At 34.5% G+C, this 23306-nt stretch overlaps 1 protein-coding gene across 1 annotated transcript in view; it reads left to right on the top strand.

Annotated features, from left to right (window-relative positions):
• Positions 1–533: 533 nt before the first annotated feature.
• The window catches only part of LOC148953243 (uncharacterized), a 39851-nt gene continuing 17078 nt past the window's right edge, over positions 534–23306 (top strand). Inside the window, exons 1-2 of the mRNA XM_089087587.1 lie at positions 534–636; positions 13018–13208. Coding sequence (XP_088943713.1) covers positions 13024–13208 — 185 coding nt within the window. The 5' untranslated portion in view covers positions 534–636; positions 13018–13023. The remainder of the gene's footprint in view (positions 637–13017; positions 13209–23306) is intronic.

Raw genomic sequence — 23306 nt, 5'->3', positions numbered from 1 at the left:
TGAGCAAGTCCCAATGGGGGGCCCTCGGTCTATCAAAATATTTCTATGGTGTCTCAGGGAATTCAGGGTATATATTTGCACATTAGGGGGGGGGGGGTAAATTTTATTTCTGATGTAAATGAGAGGTAAGTTTAAACTTTCCCCCCCCCCTCCCCTAATGTGGAAATATATACCCTGAATTGGTATATATAGGTGTCTATATCTGATATGGACATATGGGGGGAATTCGGAAGTTTCAAAGGTGGTATATTTGCATAAATGCTAATCTGTAGCATATTAGGAACTGTAGTGAATCACTATTTTGCGTGTTTTATTAATTAGCTTCTTATATAATTTATTCAATTGAATCACAAATCTACACGCTATACCGTAGCTAGAAGAAAATCACTAGGCAACGTAAAAATCACTAGAAATAGTGATAAATCATGAGGAATTGCAACCCTGATCAATGAAACACTTCGCACTGGCGAACTGGATTAGCATTTTTTTTCAAGTTCTTGTCTTCTCACAAAATTGCATTTGCTAGCGCTGTATTTGTTAGCAAACGATTTTGAAAATCTGCCCTAAGTTAACGTCTTTCCAACCAGAAAAGGCCTACAGTCGAAACGCATAATTATTTTTGTCATTCTAGTCTAGGTAAATATGATAGAGCAGAAATTTAAACTTTAGCGGCTAACCACTTCCAAAGGAAACTTGTTTATAAAAGTAATAGCATAGTTCTTACCTCAGCTAGGGTAAGATAGCCAGTAAATTTTTACCAAATCATATTAGGCCTATTGACTTACAAATAACCTAAAGTGAATATACCACTTGATGTCTTTTTGATAAATTTATACCAAATCATATTATTGAGTTAGGAATAAAGTGAATACACCATTTGATGCCTTTTTTTATGCTGATAACAAATATAATAATCATTTCTATTGGAAATGATTTTCAGCCCCTCCCCCCTAACCTAACCCCCATATGTGCAAATATATATCCTGAAATGACATATATAGGGGGGGCTTAAATTCATTTCTGATAGAAATGTTTGTTATATTTGTAATCAGCATAAAAAAAGGCATCAAATGGTATATTCACTTTATTTGAAAATCAATAATATGATTTGGTATATATTTACTGCATTTTGTGCTCTTTCCAAATATAATAATTATATTTGTCAGAAATGAATTTTATCCCCACCCCTGTTAATGGGAATTCAGGGTATATATTTGGGTAAATTTTTACCAAATCATATTATTGACTTACAAATAAAGTGAATATACAGTAAAATTCTACTTTAGCTACTTTTAGGTATCTTGGAAAGGGGTTAGGTTAGAAAAATAAAAGTTTCAGGGATGGGTCTACAGGTTAAAATATGTCCTGGGAAGGGATTTTGAAGTTCCTACCTCCACTGCTTCTCCCTCTAGAGGATCCTGAAATTTGCAGTCATAACAGGTCTATAGCCTAGGCTGGTAATTATTTAGCGTTAGCCCCCTCATAAGGAGACATGTTAAGAAAACAATTCTTACTTTAAAATATGCATAATGATCCTAGTTCTTATATTATCCAAGGGGAGAACCTTTATCATCAAGTCTTTCCTCTAAAAATCTTCAAAAGAGAAAAAGTTTCCAAATATCACCACGTTTTCAATTCAATGCTGAAGTCTTTTTAAATTGCTGCTTTAAATTGCTGCCTAATAAGTTCTTTTATAGATAGCGTTCATGCTGGTCTTTTTATTATTTTTTTTTTTTTTAACTAGCAGTGGCGAAGGGCAAATAGCAGTGGCGAATAGCAGTGGCGTAAATACAAAATATTAATAGCAGTGGCGAAGGGCGAATAGCAGTGGCGAAGGGCAAATAGCAGTGGCGTAAATACAAAATATTAATAGCAGTGGTTAGGTTAGGTTATGAAAAGAAATGAAATATGAAAAGAAATTAATGGCATGATTTATAACAGAATTCACAATTTCTATAATCTCAATATACCACTACTTTTTCTTTAAACACGTTTTTTGACACACCTGTTAAACATGTGCTAAATGCTATCTATAAAACAACTTATTTGGCAGCAATTTCCAGTAGCAATTTCAAAAGACTTAAGCATTGAATTAAGAGTGTGGAGATATTAGGAAAGTTTTTCTCTTTTAAAGATTTTTAGAGGAAAGACTTGATGATAAAGGTTCTCCCCTTGGATAATATAAGAACTAGGATCATTATACATATTTTAAAGTAAGAATTGTTTTTGTAACATGTCTCCTTATGAGGGGGCCAAGGCTAAATAAATACCCCTAGGCTACCTATGCCTATTGAAATTTTTACAAAACAGCATTTTTCCTTTATTTTCAGTTATTGGTTTCTTTTTCTCTGGCTTTAGTTCTGGAAATACAATTCCAGTTATTTGAGTAGAATTTTAAGCCATATCAATGTTTTTTTTCAAAATTTTGGAAATGAGTTTGCATATCTTTAAAACTGTATAAATTGGGATTGAGTAAAGTAGTGAAGCAGAAAACAATTTTTTTGGGTAAAGATCTACAAGATAATATTATTTTTTTATTACTAAAGTTAATGAACTATTTAATACCTTTTTTTAAGCTTATCAAGAATTTAACCTTAATTTATATCGGAATTGATTTTCAGCCCCCCCCCCCTATAAATTTCAATTCAGGGTTTTTTTAAGTTAGGTTGTAGAAATATATACCCTAAATGGGTATGTATAGGGGGGGAGGAGGCTGAAATCAAATTCCGAAAGAAATGATTACCATATTCTTAATAAGCATAAGAAAAGGCATCTAGTGATATATTGACTTTAATCGTAGGCCTAAGTAAATAATATAATTTGGTAGATATTTATACCTTTTTTTGTACTTCATTTAAGCATAAGATCTATTTTGCAAGGTTTCACTTTTATAACACACATATTTTTGGTCATCAAAGGTCAGAACCCTCTAGAGGGAGAAGGAGTAGAGATATGTACTTCAAAATACCTTCCCATGACATACTTTAGCCTGCAGAACCATCCCTGAAAGTTTTATTTCCTAACCTAACTCCTTTCCAAGATAGCCAAAAAGCAGCTAAAGTAGAATTTTACCAAATATACCACTTGATGCCTTTTTTATGCTCTTTCCAATTATAATAATCATTTTGTTGGAAATGAATTTTACCCCCCACCCTTGTTTATAGCAATTCAGGGTATATATTTGGGTAAATACTTACCAAATCATATTATTGAGTTACAAATAAAGTGAATATACCACTTGATGCCTTTTTTTATCCTTTTTACAAATATAATAATTTTTTTTGTCAGAAATGAATTTTACCCTCACCCCTATTTATACAATTCAGGGTATATATTTGCACATTAGGGGGGTGGGGTAAATTTTATTTCTGATGTTAATGAGAGGTAAGCTTAAACTTTCCCCCCACCCCCTAATGTGCAAATATATACCCTGATTTGTATAAATAGGGGTGGGGGCTAAATTCATTCTCCAACAAAAATTACTATTATATTTGGAATGAGCATAAAAAAGGCATCGAAGTGTAAAATAAACTTTGGTTCAATAATAGGACTTAGTAAAAATTTACATATATTTGCACATTAAGGGGGGGGGCAAATTTTGTTTCTGATGTAAATGGGAGGTAAGTTTAAACTTTCCCCCTACCCCCCTAATGTGCAAATATATACCCTGAATTGGTATATAGAGGTGGGGATAAAATTCATCTCCTACAAAAATGATTATTATAATTGGAAAGAGCAGCTGTTAAACATTTAAGAAATCTAAAAGGACCTTCTTGTTAAAAAATTGAGGCTTTTTGGTGTGGATGAGGGAGGAGTATTTCAAGGCTGCCACTCCATTCAGTTGTTGCCACTAGGGAATGGTCTTGTCATTTTGACTACCTTCATCACCTAGTTTTTTAGTAGGCATAAACTGATACAGTTGTGCAGATTTCAAAAATCTTAAATGACCCTAAAAAATGACAATTATTGGTGATTGGGGGAGGGGGTAGTAATTACAAATTCAAAACCATCTTCCCATGGCATAAATTCAGTCATAAAAGTTTTCATCAATGTAGCTCCAATAAAAAGTCAAAATTATCTTCCAAGGGCATATTTTAGGGTGTAAATTTAGTCATTAACTCTATCAGCTGTTTTTTTTTTTTTTTTTTTTTTTTTTTTTTTTTTTTTTGACTGCCTTGTTTTTTTTTTTTTTCTTGGACTTTCCTTTGGACTGCCTTCATCATCTAGTTTTTTAATAGGCATAAAATAATACAGTTTTGAAGATTTAAAAAACCTTAAATGAACCTAATAAATGACTATTATTAGTGATTGGGGGAGCGGGTAGTAATTACAAATTCAAAACCATCTTCCAATGACATAAATTCAGTCATAAAAGTTTTCATCAATCTAGCTCCAAGGACTTTGGAGATATGTTGAAAGCATCTGAACTGCAATCACGCTTAGAATTTTGTCTTTTTAGGGGGAAGGGGGTCTTGTACTTTAAAATACCTTTGTATGCTAGTTTTACAGTAAACTAATACAGTTTCGAAGGTTTCAAAAATCTCAAAGGATGTTATTCAAAGTTGAAAAAATATGAGTATTTTTAGTGGTGGGAGGGAGGGGGGTAGTTAAAAAGTCAAAACTATCTTCCAAGGGTATATTTTAGGGTGTAAATTCAGTCATTAATTCTATCAGCTGTTTGTTTTTTGTTTTTGTTTTTTTAGCTACTAATGCAGTTTTGAAGAGTTCATCAATCCATATGAGCAATGTTCAAAGTTAAAAAAAATTGAGTATTTTTGCTGGAAGTTATAAGGGGGGTATTTACAATTTCAAAACTCTTCCCAGGCCATTTAGGATGTAATTTAGTCTTGAAGTTTCCATTAATAAGACCCTAAGGACTTTGAGATCTAATTACAACATTGAAATTACAGCAAATTAAATTAGACCCAAATGAAAAATAAAAACACACCTGAAATAAATTATACAATAGGAAGGATGTCTCTTTGGTATCTTTTTGGTAAAAGATCACTGACCAGTGGCGTCATTTCATTCTGAACTAGGGGGGGGGGGCTAAGCAGCCTCTATGGGCCCCCTTGATTGGTTGGCTCACAGTTGTTGAAGAGCAATATTTCTTCATAGTGGTCAGCACATGTCTCTCCCAATATTGACTAATAATAGTAAGAAGCAATTTAAAAGTGTTTAATGAATAGCCTACACAGAGAACTTAAAGTTGGAAATTAATTTACAGTTTTTTGTAACACTGAGAACCAAGAAGGTCTCATTTTTCTAAAAATATTTTCCTAACCATAGCCTATGTGTTATATTCTTTAATTTTTCACAATAAGTTTATATGTTTAAATATATTTTCTAACCATAGTAATAAAGTCAAACAATTTCACAAGAGCCTTTTTACTAAATATCAACATCAGATCACTGAGCCTTTTGTTGCCTGCTGTTGATCTTAAATTCGTTTTAATCAGGCTTAGCATAGAAAAGAATATCTCATTACTATCGGTTGTGATAGACAGAGTAATGAAGATTTGCACAATTTTCAAAACTTTGGAATACGCTGTTGACATTGTTTTCAGACAATTGCAAAGTTCAAAGAAATATTTTGGCGTATTAGCTAATGAGTGTACATCTCACAAGATCCATTTGCGAGGCCAACAGAGTTGTGTCATTGTAAGCTTCTTTGCAAAAAAGCTAGTTGGCTAGTATTGGTAAACTGCAGGGAGCATTTACAAAGCAACTTTTAAACTTGGAGCACAATCTGTCTGTCACAAGAAAATGATCCCTTATGAAAGCATTTTTAGTTGATACTTTCACTTCAGCAAGATTGCTTTTTCCCAAAGTCGACATGGTTACAAAATCACATAAGTAGCAAGCTATTTGCTGTTCACGCTTTGATCTTTTACATGAAGAATTAGAAATCTGAGAATTTTGCAAAAGGTCTTTAGTGAGACTGCACTCACAAGAAAATAAATTTGCTTTATGAAAGGTTTCATCTAAATCATCGTCAGTTTGCTTGTCTATAATTTTATCTCGCGTACCTACAATAAGACCAGTAGCTACTAGAGAAAACTAGATCTAACTTCTGCAACTGCTCAGATAGAGTTCGTGGTGCAGTTTTTTTTTCCTAGATTGAGTATAAACAAAATTCTAATGTCTGACGTATGGTTATGAATCCGTGGGCCCGAGCTGCAGATTCCCCATTACTAATGTTCTGCTAATTGATAAAAGAGCCAAAATTCAGTTGTATCTATTCAGTACTTTGTTCGCCAATCTATTCCAGTGTGCCCATCTTGTAGTAGATGACTTCTCCAGCTGAAGACCAGTTATGCCAAAAGCTTCCTGAATTCACGATTAAACAATACTGCTCTTTAAGAGTGGAGAAAAAAGAAGCCATTCATCTCAAGTTCTGAATGGAATCACCCAACATAAGCTTGAGTCTATGAGGATGGCAGTTAATGTAAATTGCATGTGGTGCCGTTGATATAATAAGGGCTTGCCCACCTGAAAATTGGTCACTTATGACACTGCCCTGGAGTTTTCAAAGAAAAATGTAAAAAATAACAAATTTTTACCCCCTCTGGATGTTCAGCAGTAAATTCTCCTCCTATGTTGTAAATTTTCTTGAACTGACACCAATTGATTGGTCTGAGTTTTTTTTTAGTGCTCAGGTTGTTCTTGTATAGCTCTTATTTGTTAAATTTGTCATGTTTTCTCACTTTCTTTTATAAGTTGGTTCAATCTAAGCCCCCCCCCCCCCTGCTGATAAAGCTTTTCCTTTGTGAAGTCGAAATATTTGGTCTTTGATTGTCGGTACAATTTCTGTTTAACTGTCTTATTAACAAATCTTTTCCTATTTCATATTTTCGTTTTGATATGATCTATGGTGTGTAAGAATAAGTATCGTGCTTCAAGATCCTTATCAATTCTTTGGATTGTCCTTTTATATAGTACATTTATCTGATCTTTCCTGAAATCTAAAAAAAATACTGGTCGGAAATTCTCACTTTTGATTTTTTTAAAATTAAAGAAGCTAAATTTCAAGATCATTTGAGAAACAAAATTCATGAAATAATCATTTAGAACGAAATCAAATTTCAAATTTAAAATGTTGACTGGGGGCAAAGAAGAAAAAGCACAAGGAACTTTCAAAATCCCATATGGTCTGGCTTCTATATAAGGCTGTACCCAGGACTTTTTTCGGAGGGGGTTTTACTAAAAAAATAATTTTTGGGGGAGGGGGTTTATACAAAAAAAACTCAAAAATGCATACAAAAATTTGTTTATATCCATTTTTGTTATGTTTTTACAAGTCAGGCAAACATTTCGGGGTGGGGGGGGGTCAAACCCCCTAACACCCCCCTCTGGGTACGGCCTTGCTTCTATTAATAATAATACGTCTATGGATACTAGGAACGCAAAAAGTCTGCCATTGTACCAAATAGTGTTTTATTTATCAAGTCCAGAAACAGAGAAGACCTGAGTCATACATGACTCAGAACAGATTCAGAAACAGTCTCAAAGAAATATAGAGAACATAATACGTATAAATCTAATATGTCTATGTAGAAACATAGAAATACCTTCCTGGCTTATACTTTAGGCTTGCATTCATTCCTCAAAGTTTCATTTTTCGTAGCTAAACTACTTTCCAAGATGGCAAGAAGCGTGTAAACTAAGAATTAATTGGCTCTTAAAACCTAGAGTCAGAGATAAGAAGACTCAAGCCATAATTAAGTGGAACCGTATTTTTTTCAGAGTTAGGATGAGTACAAACAACAAAGAGTATAATCCAATGAGCAAGTTTTAAAGACAGTGAACTGTAAGAGGAACTAAATGACTGCTTCATCTATATTAATTAAAAAAAAACTTTTTAAAAAGAACTTTTTCAAAGAAAGATAAACAGTCACATTAAAGCTTAGGATGATCAGAAATAAATTCCTGTAATAACTCAAACTGAAAACCACCAGAAATTACCATCAAAGAATAAATGAACCCGCAAATGAAAAAAAAATTAAAATAAACAATCACATCAAACAAAGAGAAAACAGATATTGATACAGATGAATAGATAAATTCTGAAATAAGTAAAAATCAAAATGAATACTCAAGTCAAACTTAAAAAAAAATACTACAAAAGGGAGTTGCCCCCCCCCCCCCCTAACTGTAAATCTTCTGAAAGCCTATTGATTTATTTGTGTTTTATTGAAAACTTAATGAAATTTGAATAGTATGCTTTAATTTTTCAAACCATCAACAAAAAATAAAAAAATAAATCACCATAATAATCAAGACAACTGAAAAGAGCTAGTGAAAATAAATGAATGTTTAGGATGTAATGATTTTGATTCCTAATAATATTAGCAATTCAAGGTTTTATTTAATATTTTTTTGTTTAAAATATATTTTATTTTGCAAATTATCTTCAATTTTTGTCCATTTTTAGTTCACTTGTTTGTTTTTTGTAATTTCTGTTGCTTTGGGTTTCATTTGCTTATTTATTCATTGTGATTTGTGGTTGGATTATGCTTGAATATTATTCGACTTTATTTCTGCTCGTTTTTAGTTTAATGTAGCTCTTTACTTTTCTGTGGAAAACTTTTATATGGAAATTTTTTCTTAATTAAAATCTATTTTTTTAACTGACATAATCTTTTTATTGGTTAATAAAAATTATTTCTAAATCTATATTTTTGGCTTTTTCTCCACAAGAATTATGATTTTATTTTACTATTGACACTTTGGAGAGAATTTTGCAAAAAATTTTAATAATATTTGTATTATAGTTCTTTGGATGGATGGGTATTGGGGATAATGTTCAAATAAATCCTTTTCGGCATGCCCTGAAAGTTTCAGCTTAATTCCCTTAGCCTTTCCCAAGATGTTCAAGATACATCCTTTTGACAACCTTGGGTGCACATAGTGTCTTTTGCTTTTATTCAACAGGAATAGTAGCAGAAGAAGCAGTATCAGTCATGCTTGTAATTTTAGTAGTAGTAGCAGTTGCAATTAGTCAGAGCTGCAATTAGTTGCAGTCACAAGTAGTAGTTGTAGTAATAGTATCAGTATTGGTAGTAGCACTGAAAGTTGCAAGTTAATACCCTTAGCCATTCCTGTATTGCTGACATGTTTTTTAACAACCTGCATGCACATAGTGTGTTTTGATCTAGTTCATATTCCCTGAATGTTTTACCTTCATTCCCTTTGCTATTCCAGAGATGTTGCAGTTATGTCTTTTGATAACCTGAATGTGCATAGTTTCTTTTGATTTAGGTCAACATGTCCTGAAAATTTTAGCTTAATTCCTTTAGCTGTTCCTAAGATACTGCAGATATGCCCTTTTGGCAACCTTGGATGCACATAGTGTCTTTCCATTTAGTTCAACATCCCCAAAAAAGCTCTGAAAGTCCCAATGTAATACCCTTTGCTTTTTCTGGGATATTGTGCAAACAGGATTTTAACAATCTAGATGCCCATAATGTCTTTTGATTTAGTGTTACACCCCCCACAACTTTTCCTGAAAGTTTTAACTTAATACCATATTCAGTTCTCAAGATATTGCATCTTTGCCATTTTCACAACCTGAATTCACTTAAAATCTTTCAATTTAATTCAACAGGAGTAGTAGCAGAAGAAGCAGCATCAGTCATGCTTGCAATTATAGTAGTAGTAGCAGTTGCAAGTATTCAGAGTTGCAATTAGTTGCAGTCACAAGCAGTAGTTGTAGTAGTAGTAGTAGGAGCAAGGCCATACCCAGGCGGGATTAGGGGGATTTTACCCCCCTCCCCGCCTCGAAATGTTTGTTTGACTCGTAAAAGCGTAAAATAATGGATATAAACATTTTTTTTATGCTTTTTTTGAGTTTTTCTGTGTACCCCCCCCCCCCCCCCGAAAAAAATCTTTGATTAACCCCCCCCCCCCCCTACAAATCCTGGGTACGGCCTTGAGTAGCAGTATTGGTAGTAGCACAGAAAGTTGTAACTTTATACACTTAGCCATTCCTGTATTGCTGACACACCTTTGTAACAACCTGCATGCACATAGTGTGTTTTGATCTAGTTCAACATTCCCTGAAAGCTTCACCTTAATTCCCTTGGCTATTCCAGATATTTTGCAGTTATGTCTTTTTAGAACCTGGATGTGCATAGTTTCTTTTGATTTAGGTCAACATACCCCTCAACATGCCCTGAAAATTTTAACCTATTACCTTTGACTGTTCCTGAGATATTGCAGATAAACCCTTTTGGCAATCTTGGATGCACATAGTGTATTTTTATTTAGTTCAACATCCCCAAAAAAAGTCCTGAGAGTTTCAATGTAATATTCTTAGATGTTCCCATCATATTGGTCCAGATGTTCATTTGACAATATGGGCACACTTTGTACCTTTTGATTTTGTTTTACATCCCCCTGAACATTCCTTAAAATTTTCAACTTAATGCCTTATTCTCTTCCAGAAATATTGTATCTATGCCATTCAGACAAGATGTATGTGCCTAGACTCTTTTGATTTAGGCTAGTAATGGTAGTAGTAGTAGCCCTGAGAGTTTCAACTTATTACCCAAAGCCATTGCTGAGAAATTTCTGATTCATCATTTTGACAACCTGCATGCAAATAGTGATTTAGTTTTATATCCCCAGAAACTTTCTCTGAAAGTTTCTGCTTAATACTCTATTCTGTTCCTAGGATATTACATCTATGTGATTTGACAACTAGGATCCACTTAAACTCTCTTGGTTTAGTTCCATAGTATTAGTAGTAATAGTAGACCTGAAAATTTCAACTTGATAACCTCAGCTATTCCAGAGGTATTGCTGATCCTTTCAACAACATACATCCACCTTGTGCCTTTTGATTTTGTTTTACATCCCCCTCAACTTTTACTAAAATTTTCAACTTGATACCTGGATATGCTTAGACTCTTTTGATTTAGTTAAAATATTAGTAGTAGTAGTAGTCCAGAAAGTTCCATATTAATGCTTTCAGCTGTTCTTGGGATATTGCTAATATATCCTTGTAACAACCTGCATGCACAAAGTGCTTTTTGATTTAGTTTTACATACCCATCAACTTTCCCTTAAAAGTTTCAGCTAAATACTCTATTCTTTTCCTGAGATATTTATACCATCTTGGCAACCTGGATGCACTGAAACTATTTTGATTTATCATAGCAGCAGTAGTAGCAGCTATAGCAATAGTAATAGTAGTAGGCCTGAAAGTTTCAGCTTAATATGCTAAGCTATTGCTGAGATATTGCTGATGCACCCTTTTGACAACCTGAATGTACACAGTATGTTTTTGTTTAGCTGTACATACCCATCAACTTTCCCTGAAAATTTCAACTAAATACTCTTTTTTGTTCCTGAAATTTTTATACCATTTTGGCAACCTGGATGCACTGAACCTCTTTTGATCTAGTTCAGCAGTAATAGTAACAGTAGTATTAGCCTTATCAACAGTAGTAGTAGTAGTAGCCCTGGAAGTTTCATCTTAATACCCTTAGCCTTTTTCAAGACCCAGGATCAAACATGTCCCCCTTTCCATATAACATAACTCATATGAAAAATGCAGGCAACTTGTTTAATTAATAGCCCTTGCCCAAAGGGTTGTGGAGAGCATGTCATCCCTGAAGGCAAAATTATTGGACCTTTCAACCATTTTGAACCAAATGCTTACCTCAAAATTTTGATTAGATCTCTTTGGGGGGATGACAGTTAAAATGGGTGTGGGAGGGGGGCTGGTTGCCCTCCAATTACTTTTGAATCTTTAAACTAAAAGGCTCTAGAACTTTTAGTTTCCAATTGAGTGAGCCCACTCCAAGGTTTATGTGACCATTAATTCATTGCAATCATCCCGTGGGAAACCAAAAAAATTAATAATAGATAGAGGCCACTTTGCTTTTTACTTAGGCAGCGTTATTGCACTGCCTCTGATATTTTGTATGCATAGACTTTATAATTGGTTTTAAAATTTTAAGGGCTGAAGTATTTTACTTAGGGATCCTGGTATAGCCCGTAGTTAAGAAGGCTAGATAGGATACTGAGAAATAACGCCAGATATATGTTGGGATATGTCACAATTTTGAATTTTGAATCAATAAGGTAGTCCTAAAACTATCCAAAGAAAACTTGCCCCCCCCCCACCCCCGCCGAACTAATTCTTATGCATTAGCTTTCAAATGCATGAAATCTTATAGTCAATGCTTTACACGGATTCAATTTCTCTTCAGGAGTTTTTCAGTTACTTCTCAGCATATGCTAATTTTGTTTTTATTATAACCATTTATGGATTTTTTATTTTTTTTTTTTTTTTTTTTTTTTGATATTAAAAATTGATCATTGCCTATCATTTGAGAGAGGCTACCATCATCTGAGATAGAATAACTCTCCTAGGTGGTGGGCCTCAGCCAAAGAAACTACTTTTTTGTCTGGTAAATTTTTCCTTTTTGGGACGTATTTTAGGAAATTTTGAAATCACTTCTTATATAGCCTGCCAATGTTGATCCAGTGTCACCTGGTATAAATGGAAGATTGGACCTCTTGGACTGGATCTCCCTGAAATATTATGATTTTGAATATTTTTTCAGTAGTTTTGTGTGATTATATGTAATTCATCTGTTTTCATCAGGATCTTTGCAATACTGAATTTGCAATATAGTTTACCAAAATGATAAAGTTAAAGCATTTAGTAAAATAAACACAAAGCTATTTTAACAGTAGAATGGTAAGGGAACTGTAAGTATTGTTAGAAATTTGACAATTTTGGAGAAAAAAAATATTTGATGTTAGCATATACCAGGGGGTCTGTAAGTCTTGATAAAAAGGGAAAAGGAAACTGACGGCATTGGAAAACCTTCCAACTCTGGGCTCCTATACAGTATGTTTTATTGAAATAATGAACATCATACTGCAAATTAAAAGGAGGAATTAGAAGACATGGAAACTTGAGAAACGCTATTTAACTTCTCAACTGTATCAGCAATTTAGAGCACTACATCTTAGCAGCTTTTTTTATTTATTTATTTTTAGTTTGATATGGTTAGTGTATCTAGCCGGAGAAAGTTCATCTTTATATGCACAATTGGCCTCCTCTTTGTGGCAGGATTGAAGTTACAATTCTTTGAAGCCAAATTTGATGTTTTCATCCCTGGAGTACAGCCTCAAAAAACTTGGGAATATGTGTCAGATATAAGTCATTTGAAAACCCTTAACCCTTCTGTGTAAGTATATTTATGTTTGTTTCTGAACGATAAGACTATATTTAATGCTAAATGCATAGCTTGTTATAATATTTGTGGGTATTTGCTCATATTCAAAAGTAAGACCCTTGTCTCCAAATTTTTGAAACATTGAACTATCTCATAGAACTGCCTTATTTCTCAAGAATGCACAGTAATGTCTGGGATTTGTTGAATAACTACAAGGTAGATGAATAATAAGAAAATTCCTGAGCTCTAAAAATCAGATTATAACAATGACAGTAGACAAAGGCTCTGTGACAAGTAGGCTATAGAATATACATGCTTATGGCTCACTTTTTTTTTTTAACCCAAATTGGTTTTCAGGGTCTCAGATCTGCATGAAAGTTGTCACGTACCAAGACATGGCGAGAGCTTAACATTAAGTCCACAGATGTGTCAAACCAAAGTTTGAACATAGGTGAAACCCAGTTCATTAAGCAAGAATTAATTTGTTACAAAAAAATAGAAACATCTGTGCTTAGGTGTTTCTATTATCACTTAGACTGTCCACTAGCCATACGCTCAATTATCTGGGTTTGAACAGAACAGCTGTACACTCATTTGGATAGCACTCTATACGCTTTGCTAGTTTTTTATTCACATTTACTGTCTCTGTAGTCAGTTGGCATTTAAACTGAGTAAATAATAGTTTGATGCACTTAACAGTAGAAAAAGAGTCTGAAGTTTAAGTAGGGTTGGGTTCAATTGACTGCTAACAAGAAAAGTTATCCTGATAGACGTCATTCCTTACCCACTGATGTTGCAGGAATTGTGTAGACTTTTACTTGATTGTTCCTCTCAATTAAACAGATAGCTTGGTTTACAAGAAAATGCTCCTGTATTCAAAGTACATCATTATTACATGCAAGTCCTTCCAGTTGTATATCACTCTTCTTTTTGGTTCCATAACACCACTTGTATAGTGTCAGCAGCCATTGCATAAAAGCAACATCTGAGCCTCTGGAGGCTCAAACCATAGCAAGAGCCGCAGATCGGTCAGATCGGTCAGATGTAAAGATTGTTTCAAGAACTAGAGTGACTACTGCCACAATTTGATAACTTAAAGGCTTTGAGTAAGGCTTTGTTGCATATCCATAGGATTTACAGTGTTAAAACTGTAATGTTTGCACTCAGTACTAGGCAAACTATCATAGCTGAAAATTGGAAAGAGCTGCATTGCTTTGCACAGATGAACTTTAGTCTCAAACTAGATGGAATGAGTGAGTACTACTGATTTCTGAAGACTTATGATGGTTTTGTAAGTGGTGGGATTCTTAATCTCCTTTCAACTTTGGTTGCAACTAAATCGAAGGAAAATACTGAAAACTTGAGATTATCAATTGATTTGTGAGAGGAAAATTTGCATAAAACTATGGTACACTATATTTGTCAAAATTTAGCGGATTTTTTTTGCAATTCTGACTGATTTTGTATGCCTACTACAAGTAATAGAAATGATTTTAGGAAAATAGTTTGCCAAGTAGCAGAGTCTGTCTTGGGGAGTAAGGTTAACTCCCAGCTAGGAGTATTAGCAAAAAGGTCTTAAGCTTGGTAGATGAGAGAAGGAGTTTGTACACCAAGTTTCTGAGTGATAGACCGAGAATAAAAAGAAAGCAAGGCAAGTAGAGAAGGAGTTACAAGTGTGAATTAAGGAGATGTGAAAGATCCAATAACTATGCCTTGGGTATTATTGCGTATTACGAATTATTACGTGTATGAGGGGGGTTCCCGCCCCCCCCCCCTTAATACCTCGCTCTTTACGCTAAAGTTTGACTGTTTGTCCCAACTCTTTGAGAACGAATCCTGAAACATAAGGGCCATTTATTTAGAACAATTTGAAGCTTTTTTAAAAGTACTAAAAAAATTTAGCGTGAAGAACGAGGTAATGAAGGGGGAGGCAACTTCAATCATATACGTAATGGTTTCTGTTCATTTTAAGCTTTAATGTTGGCCCTTGCTTTCAGTTGAAAAAACTTGTTTTTTTTTATTTAATTACTGAAGTATAATGATACGTATCAAACAATTTAAGGTAACGAACTGTAAGTAAGGAGCGATCAAGCTCAATAGTAGCCAAACTCAAAAAATCGGAATAGATACATCAAAAGAATAAGACTTTTAATCTGATTTCAAATAGATAAATTTCATTAAGTTTAGTCTTAACCATTAAAGGTTACACGCCGGAGAAAATTTGCCTTATTTTTAAAAAAGGGGGAAATACCCTCTAAAATTCATACAACTTTAATGAAAATCACATCATCAGATTCAGCGTATCAAAGAACCCTACTGTAGAAGTTTCAAGCTCCTATCTGCAAAAATGTGGAATTTTGTATTTTTTGCTAGAAGAAAGATCACGACCCCCTCCCACGCTCATTTTTTCCCAAAGTCACCCGATTAAAATTTTGAGATAGCCATTTTGTTCAGCATGGTCAAAAAATGCAATAACTATGTCTCTGACTACGACTTAATCCCCCACAGTCCCGGGGGGAAGGGCTGCAAGTTATGAACTTTGCCCAATGTTTACACATAATATTGGTTATTGGGAAGTATTCAGGGAGGATTTTTTCTGGTAGTTTGGGGGGAGGGGTCTGGGGTTAAATGGGAGGATCCTTCCATGGAGGAAGTTTTCCTGGGGGGAGGGACATTGCTATGAAGGGGGCGTCGGATTTCCCAGCATTATTTAAAAAACGATCAGAAATTAAATAAAAAATCAACTATTTTTTCAATTGAAAGTAAAGAGGAACATCAAAATTTAAAACGAACAGACATTATTACGTATATGATTGGGTTCGCCCCCTAGTCATTACCTCGCTCTTTACGCTAAGGTTTTTTTGTACTTTCATCAGAGCTATTTATTCTAATTAACGGCCTTTGCGATTAAGGGTTCATTCTTAAAAAATTAGAAAAAATTTTGAATTTTGGCGTAAAAACCATGGTACTAAGTAGGGGGCGAACTCCCTAATATACCGTAATAAAAATCTATGGAAATAGAAGTTATTCATATGAGTTAATTCATAAGTTACGTCGGAAGAAAATTTCGAGAAAGCCATTTAGCCAAACAAAAAGTAAAATTAATATGCAAATTTCGTTTTAATTATTCATGTACCGTTAGCCAAAATCAAAGCTGCATTAATTCAAAAACGTTCAAAAATTGAATAAAAAAACAAGTTTTTTTTACTGAAAGTAAGGAGCGACATTAAAACTTAAAACGAACAGAAATTATTCCGTATATGAAAGGGGCTGTCCCCTCCTCAATGCCTCGCTCTTTACGCTAAGGTTTGACTCTGTCTCACAACTTTATTTTTTAAAACAATAAAAAACTTTTGCATAAAGAGCAAGGCGTTCAGGATGGGACAGCCCCTTTCATACACTGAATAATTTCTGTTCGTTTTAAGTTTTAATGTCGCTTCTTTATATTATTTAATTATACTTAATTATACTAATTATACTAGTTTTTTTATTTAATTCTACTAAGTAATGCAGTGAATAAAGAGAAGTTTTTAGTTATATGTTCCCTGTGAAACAAGAGATTGTGCGACAAGTCTGCAGCTATAAATTGAACCGAAACGACAAGGTACTTATATCACTGGATTCATTCATTTCAAATCTATCCATTCATCGAGCCAAAATTACCATACTATTCAGAATTTTTTAAAGAGAAGTATCTAAATTCTGTTAAAAATTGGAGAACTGATTTTCAACCCCTTTTCAACACGTTTTAATTAAAAAGAAAAAAAAAACTTTATACCAAATTTCAAAAACATAATCTGGTAGATGGATAGAACTGAATCAAACTGTTCGTGGTAACGAACTGTAAATAAGAAACTATGCGGCTCAATAGTAGCCGAACCGTAAGAAACAGAGTCTTCATAATAATGGATTCATCAAAAGAATCGAATTTTGGTGCTCATTCAAAATATATAACACCCATAAAGTTTAATGTTACCCATCAAAAGTTACGAACCTGAAAAAATTTGCCTAATTTTTAAAAAAGGGGGAAACACCTCTAAGAAATCAAGTGATCTTAATAAAAATCAAACCATGAGATTCAGGATATTAGAGAACCCCGCTGTATAGGTTTCAAGCTCCTATATACAAAAATATGGAATTTTAACTTTTTGCCAGAAGCAAGATCACGGATGCGTGTTTTTTTTTCAGGGGCGATCGTATCGAACCATTGAACCTAGAGGGTAGGGAGAGGGCTCATTTGACTGGAAATCAAAAGTTCTAATGTCCTTTTAAAGTGAGCAAAAATATTGAAGGGCAGCTACCCCCCTCCCTCCCCTCTTCTTTTTTACCCAAAATTGTCCAATCAAAATTTTGAGATAGCCATTTTCTTCAGCATGGTCGAAAAATCTAATAATTATGTCCTTGAGGATGACTTAACCCCCCACAGCTCTGGGGGAAGGGCTGCAATTTATGAACTTTGCTTATTGCTTACATATGGTATTGACTATTGGGAAGTATAAAGATGTTTCCGGGGGGGGATTTTTTGGTGGGGGTGCTTACGTGGGAGGATCTTTCCCTGGAGGATTTTTGTGGGGGAAGGGAATTTTCTAAAGGAGGGGGAGCTGGATTTCCCAGCATCAATTAAAAACTATCAGAAATTAGATAAAAAAAAAACATTTTTAAGCTGGAAGTAAGGAGGAACATTAAAACTTGAAACGAAAAGAAATTATCACTTATATGAGGGGGTTTCCCCCTTCTCAGTGCCTCGCTCTTTACGCTAAAGTATTTTCTTTGAATTTGTAAAAAGCTTATAATTCTATTTAAACGGTTCTTGTGCATCAAGAGTCATTGTTAAATAATTGGAACAAAAATACAAACTTTAGCTCAAAGAGCGAAGTACTAAGAAGGGGGAAACCCCCCTAACATAAATTATAATTTCTATTCGTTTTAAGTTTTAATGTTCCTCTTTACTTTCAGCTGAAAAAACTTGTTTTTTTGTTTTAATTTAGTCTCAGCTATAGAATGATACCAAAATGTTCGTCCTTGATTGATATATTGAAACTGTGGGAGAGCAGAAATTTAAATATACCCAAACTTTCACAGAGGGCATAGACACAAAATAGGGACCAAATAGTGTGGTTTTAGAAAGGGGAGAGGATGCATCAACCAACTTATATTCTTTGACTGATAAGTGAAAAGTTTCTAAATCATCAGATCCATTTAGTACTCATAGATTATGAACAGGTATTTGAATCAGCTGATAAAAAGCTTTACTAAAAGTTCCCATCTTTGTATGGTATTAATTTAAAAAAAAAACTTCTAAAAAATAAGTTTTTCAAAGAAAAGTAAAGGCCATTTTAAACTTAAGGATTTTAAAACCTACTGCGCCATTGGCGCTTTACTGAAGACTATATGCGTCTTGAACAGTCTTGGAAAGTATAAACAGCATCATATTGAATATTTGATGTATAATTAGACCCCGGCGCCACGCCGATGAGGGAAGACTGGCGGGGGCGGGGCAAAAACCGCGCGCCGCCGCCACGCCGCCGTTAAGATGTCAGCGGCAGCGACGCGCCGGCGCGATCAATGTTGATTGCGAACATTAATGTTTTCATCAGTCTTTCTCAAATTACAGCTTAAATTTACAACAAATTCGAGCCTGTTCATGAGTTCAAAACTTCACAATTCGCTGGCTGGAAACTGGTCTTCTTCGTTATTCATCAAGAGAAGTAGAAATCTGGTAGAAACAAAATGCCTGTGGCGTTTCAGAACCCTTGCATAATAGTTGAAGTATCTATTAGCTATGTATTCTTAACATAAATAATTATCAAAATTAGTAGGTTTTTTTTTCATTGAGCATTACTACATACATAACTTCAAATACCGTATCACAAAATTCGTCAGTTATCTGGGTAAAAACTTTAAATATAAGTTTGAACTTGATTTTTCATAATGCCCTTTGACTATATCTGTTTTGTCACCTGTATCTGTTTTGTATATCTGTTTGAAGCTTAATTTTTTCATAGTGCCCTTTGCCTATATCTGTTTTGTCACCTTTAAAAGAGTTAAAATGGGCGATTTTGATATTGATTGTTTTTTTGTTTTTTTTTTTGCTCTTTTAGATTCCTAAAAAGCCTTCCTTGCATTAAAAACTGGTTTTAATAAAAATTTAAAAAAAAGATACATTTTACAGTTTTTTTGGCTTCTTTATAGAATATATCATGTAGGCTAAGGCTGATCTGCTGCTTTTTTGGTGCTTTTGGCTGCTCTTTTGGATATTATTCGTTTTTTCTTTTGGGGATTCATTCCAAATTATATACTCATAAATACCTAATATCAGCTAAATTATAAACTGCATCTAAAAGGAGTAAATTTATCAAATTGAAAAATACATGATGAAAATTTCACATGAGAACACTTCAATTACAATGAAACAAAAAACACTTAATGGTTTATTCAGTATGAAGAAAAATGAAGAGCCAGCTATTTTCTTAGGTAAAAAATGAAAAGCTCAACCGTTTTAAATGTAATTAAATGAAATAATATGCAGACTGAAGTAGTTCCAGGAAGATGTTGAGATTTTCATCCTAGTTCATCACTTTTAATCCAAGCAAAATGTTAGGAGACTTGGTATCACTTATTGAGTTTGAGCTTTCATTTCCAAATGCTCACAAAAATTACCAAATTTAAGAAAGTCGCAACAATAAGTCACCTGTGGTCAAAATACTCAACGACTCCTCTTTGATCCCCACCCAGACTCAAAGCTTCTGCTATGGTCGTATCCATGGAAATCTCCAAAGAGTTTCTTTCTATAATAGCTTTCAAGCGTAGTTAGGGGTCTTTAGACTTTTTTGCTTTTCTTCAAAGCTTTGAAAAAAGTATTATAATATTCCAATGTTACATTTTTTATATTTGTGCATATTTTTTGTCATCATTTGTGCGGTGATCGAATTTTGTAAACTACTGTAGATACGTAAGAACGTTGCAACATCTAGTACCCTGAGGTCATGAGATTGTCAAAGACTCCTCCTTGAACCTCCCAAATTGAAAGTTTTTATCATGAACTGACCTTTTAATGTAACTTGTGTGCTGGACGAAGGGCGCCATTGTCACTCGAGCGCAACGTTAGGTGAGGATGTCGATATCGCTTTCGTCACACCAATTCGTTTTAGTGTGAATCTGCCTGGTACTTATGAATGAATGTTTTCAAAGTAAACTCGTTTCATCAATAAGAAATAAACGGGTTGGACGCACGTGTCCCTTTTCCTTTGGAGGATAAAACTATACAAGTGCTGTATCAAGTATAACTCACGAAAATCTTGTTAATTTTGTCAACTTGTCAACTTTTTGGCATCCCTGCTTTCAATAAAAAAAATCAAGGTACTATCACTTAAATATAATAGCTCTGGATACCATCTTGATATGCTACCGTCTCTGCTTTAAATTAAAAAAATAATTAACTTATTGGCATCCCTGCTTACAAAAAAAAAATTCGAGGTATTATGATTTAAATATGAATGCTCCCTACCCCCCCCCCCCCCTCTGGATACCACCTTGATAGGATGCCGTCTCGGCTTCAAATTAAAAAAATAACTTTTTGGCATCCCTGCTTTCAATAAAAAAATTTCAAGATATTATCATTTAAATGTAATACCTCCCTATCCCCTCCCCCTCTGGATACCACCTTGATAGGATACCGTCTCAGCTTTACATTAAAAAAATAATTTACTTAATAATTAACCAGTTAATAATTAACCAGGTCACTATATGGTTCAAACAAACACGAAAAATAACGTTAAACAGCTTAGTGTTAGTAGAGAGCTATCTTATACTCGTGACGGGAGTCCTTATATGGGCATAGAATACTGACGGGAGTCCATATATGGGCATAGCCTCCCTAGGGAGAATGATTACGTAATGGGGTCAATGACCTCTTTTTCCAAGGTCGATGTTGTTGTTGTTGTAAGTGCACGCTCTCAGCGAATGTCAAGGTCGATTTATTTGTTGCTGTTGTTGTAAGTGCACGCTCTCAGCGAATGTTATGATCCAGAAATAGTATTTGTTGTTGTTTTGGTCATGTACATGTTCGAGGCGAATGTCATGGTGTCCAGAAATAGTATTTGTTGTTGTTGCTCTCGCCAATGTTATGACTTTCCCGGAAACAGTTAGATCACGTGTTTCCTTCTCAGCCAATCAGCGAGTCGGATACATCCTCCTTTTCAGCCAATCAGAGACCTGCTTACATATGATTTCCCCGTTACATAACAATTCGCCCTTGAAATTTCGTATATAACGGACATGCAATGTGATTCAATTATCAGAAAGTATTTTGACGCTGTGTAAACAACAATGGATAAATTTGATGAATTAGGAGCCATGTCAACTTCAATTTGCAATGTAAGTACATTTTTTATTTTCAAACGAATTTTCCTTGGACATCCTCCAGTATATTCAGCTAAAACGTAAATATATTCCTTTACCCCAAATCCCCCCCCAAACCATACAAACATCATTATAATCAATGGAAAACATAAAATATATTCTTTTACCCTCGAAACCTAACCCCCCCCCCCACCATTGTTTTACAATCCCAAATTCTCGCAAAAAGAAATAACTCTATTTTGGTTAAATTTTGACTTTTCTCAATTGTAATCTTTTCTCTAACTGAGACATCCATCGCTCTGTTGTTATTAGCTCGCTCTGATTTGACACAAGACTCCAGCGCGAAGCCTAAAATTAGCTGTCACCCTTTCCGGCTTACAAACGCGGTCAACGGAACTATTCCTCCGTCAAATTAAAACACAATGATGCAATAATTAAGCTAGGCCTATGCAACCTGTATGGAAGTAGAGAAACAAGTTATTTTCGAATTAGGGTCCAACAATATCCCCCTCCCTCCCCCATTGTCTTACAACCCCAAATTCTCGCAAAAAGAAATACCATTTTGATAAATTCCTTCCTTCTATATTTCCAGCTAAATCCCCCCCTCCCACCATTGTTTTACAATCAAATTCTCGCCAAAAAGAAATAATTATCCTTCCTTCTATATTTCCAGCTAAAGTGACCGCTGACTTCTGTCAATTTTTAGTGAAAATGCCGTTCTGTTTTGACACAAGACTCCAGTGCGTGGCTAAAATTAGCTGTCACCCTCTTTAAAGCACTTCCTGTAAAAGGTTTCTCAGATCAAAATGGGATGTTTTTCTCCTGTCAAATTAAAGCGGTTTCATGCAGACAATTGCAATTTATTAAGCGCAGGCATATACAATCTCTTTTTGGAGAACCGGTGAAATCTCGTTATTTTCAAATTAAGATCTAACAATAGCTGGAGGACAGTGGCGAAAGGGGGGGGGCCGTCAGGTCAAAATGAAATACAACCATGTTTCGTCGTTTTTGGGTAGTAAGAGAACCGGGGGTTTCTAAGAAAAAAAGATATCTTTATTATGTGTACATTTACATCCAAGATTGTAATTTATGCCTATAAGCTGATAGGCTAACAATCTTTTTCTATTTTAAAAAACTATAGACTGGAAACACTTTAAAAATTTTCTCAGCATGGTAAAAATAGGGGCATTTCTTTCAAATTTTACCTATTGCTATACTTTTGGTTTTAGGGGGAGGGGGCTTCTTAGTGATAAATGCATTTCTAGAAAAATTATATGGATGATGATACTAACTTTCTTTCTATAAAAAGGGGCAAATTATTTTGAAACTAATTTTTTCTCTTCTTTTTAAGGCAAATTATGAAGAATGCATGCCCCCTCCTTCCAAGAAAGCCAGAGATGACGAGACAGCCCCATCAGTGCCAGCCCCAATGCAGCCTGGCAGAAAGTTAAAGAGAGAGTGGACGGATAACTACAATGCCGAAGCTATGCAAGATCGTGAAATAGCCGGCCCAGTCGCACAAGAACATAGCGACGCCGCCCCGTCCACCCTCCAACATGCACTACCTGGGCCATCTGGCACCCAAGTGCAGCCGGGATATAAAAATGTAAGCATTTTTTCCTACCTTTCTATTTCTTCATTTTTCAGTCCTTTTCAATCCCAATATAAACTTATCTCTGTGAGATATTAACCCCATATTACATATCCAAATGTAATTTTTTGCAAAGAAACCACTCTTTTCTAATCTTT

Source organism: Artemia sp. Qi Xiang Cuo, chromosome 4 (assembly GCF_049724085.1).
Source record: "Artemia sp. Qi Xiang Cuo chromosome 4, ASM4972408v1, whole genome shotgun sequence".
NCBI lineage: Eukaryota > Metazoa > Arthropoda > Branchiopoda > Anostraca > Artemiidae > Artemia > Artemia sp. Qi Xiang Cuo.
This window is presented reverse-complemented; position numbering and strand designations above follow the sequence as displayed.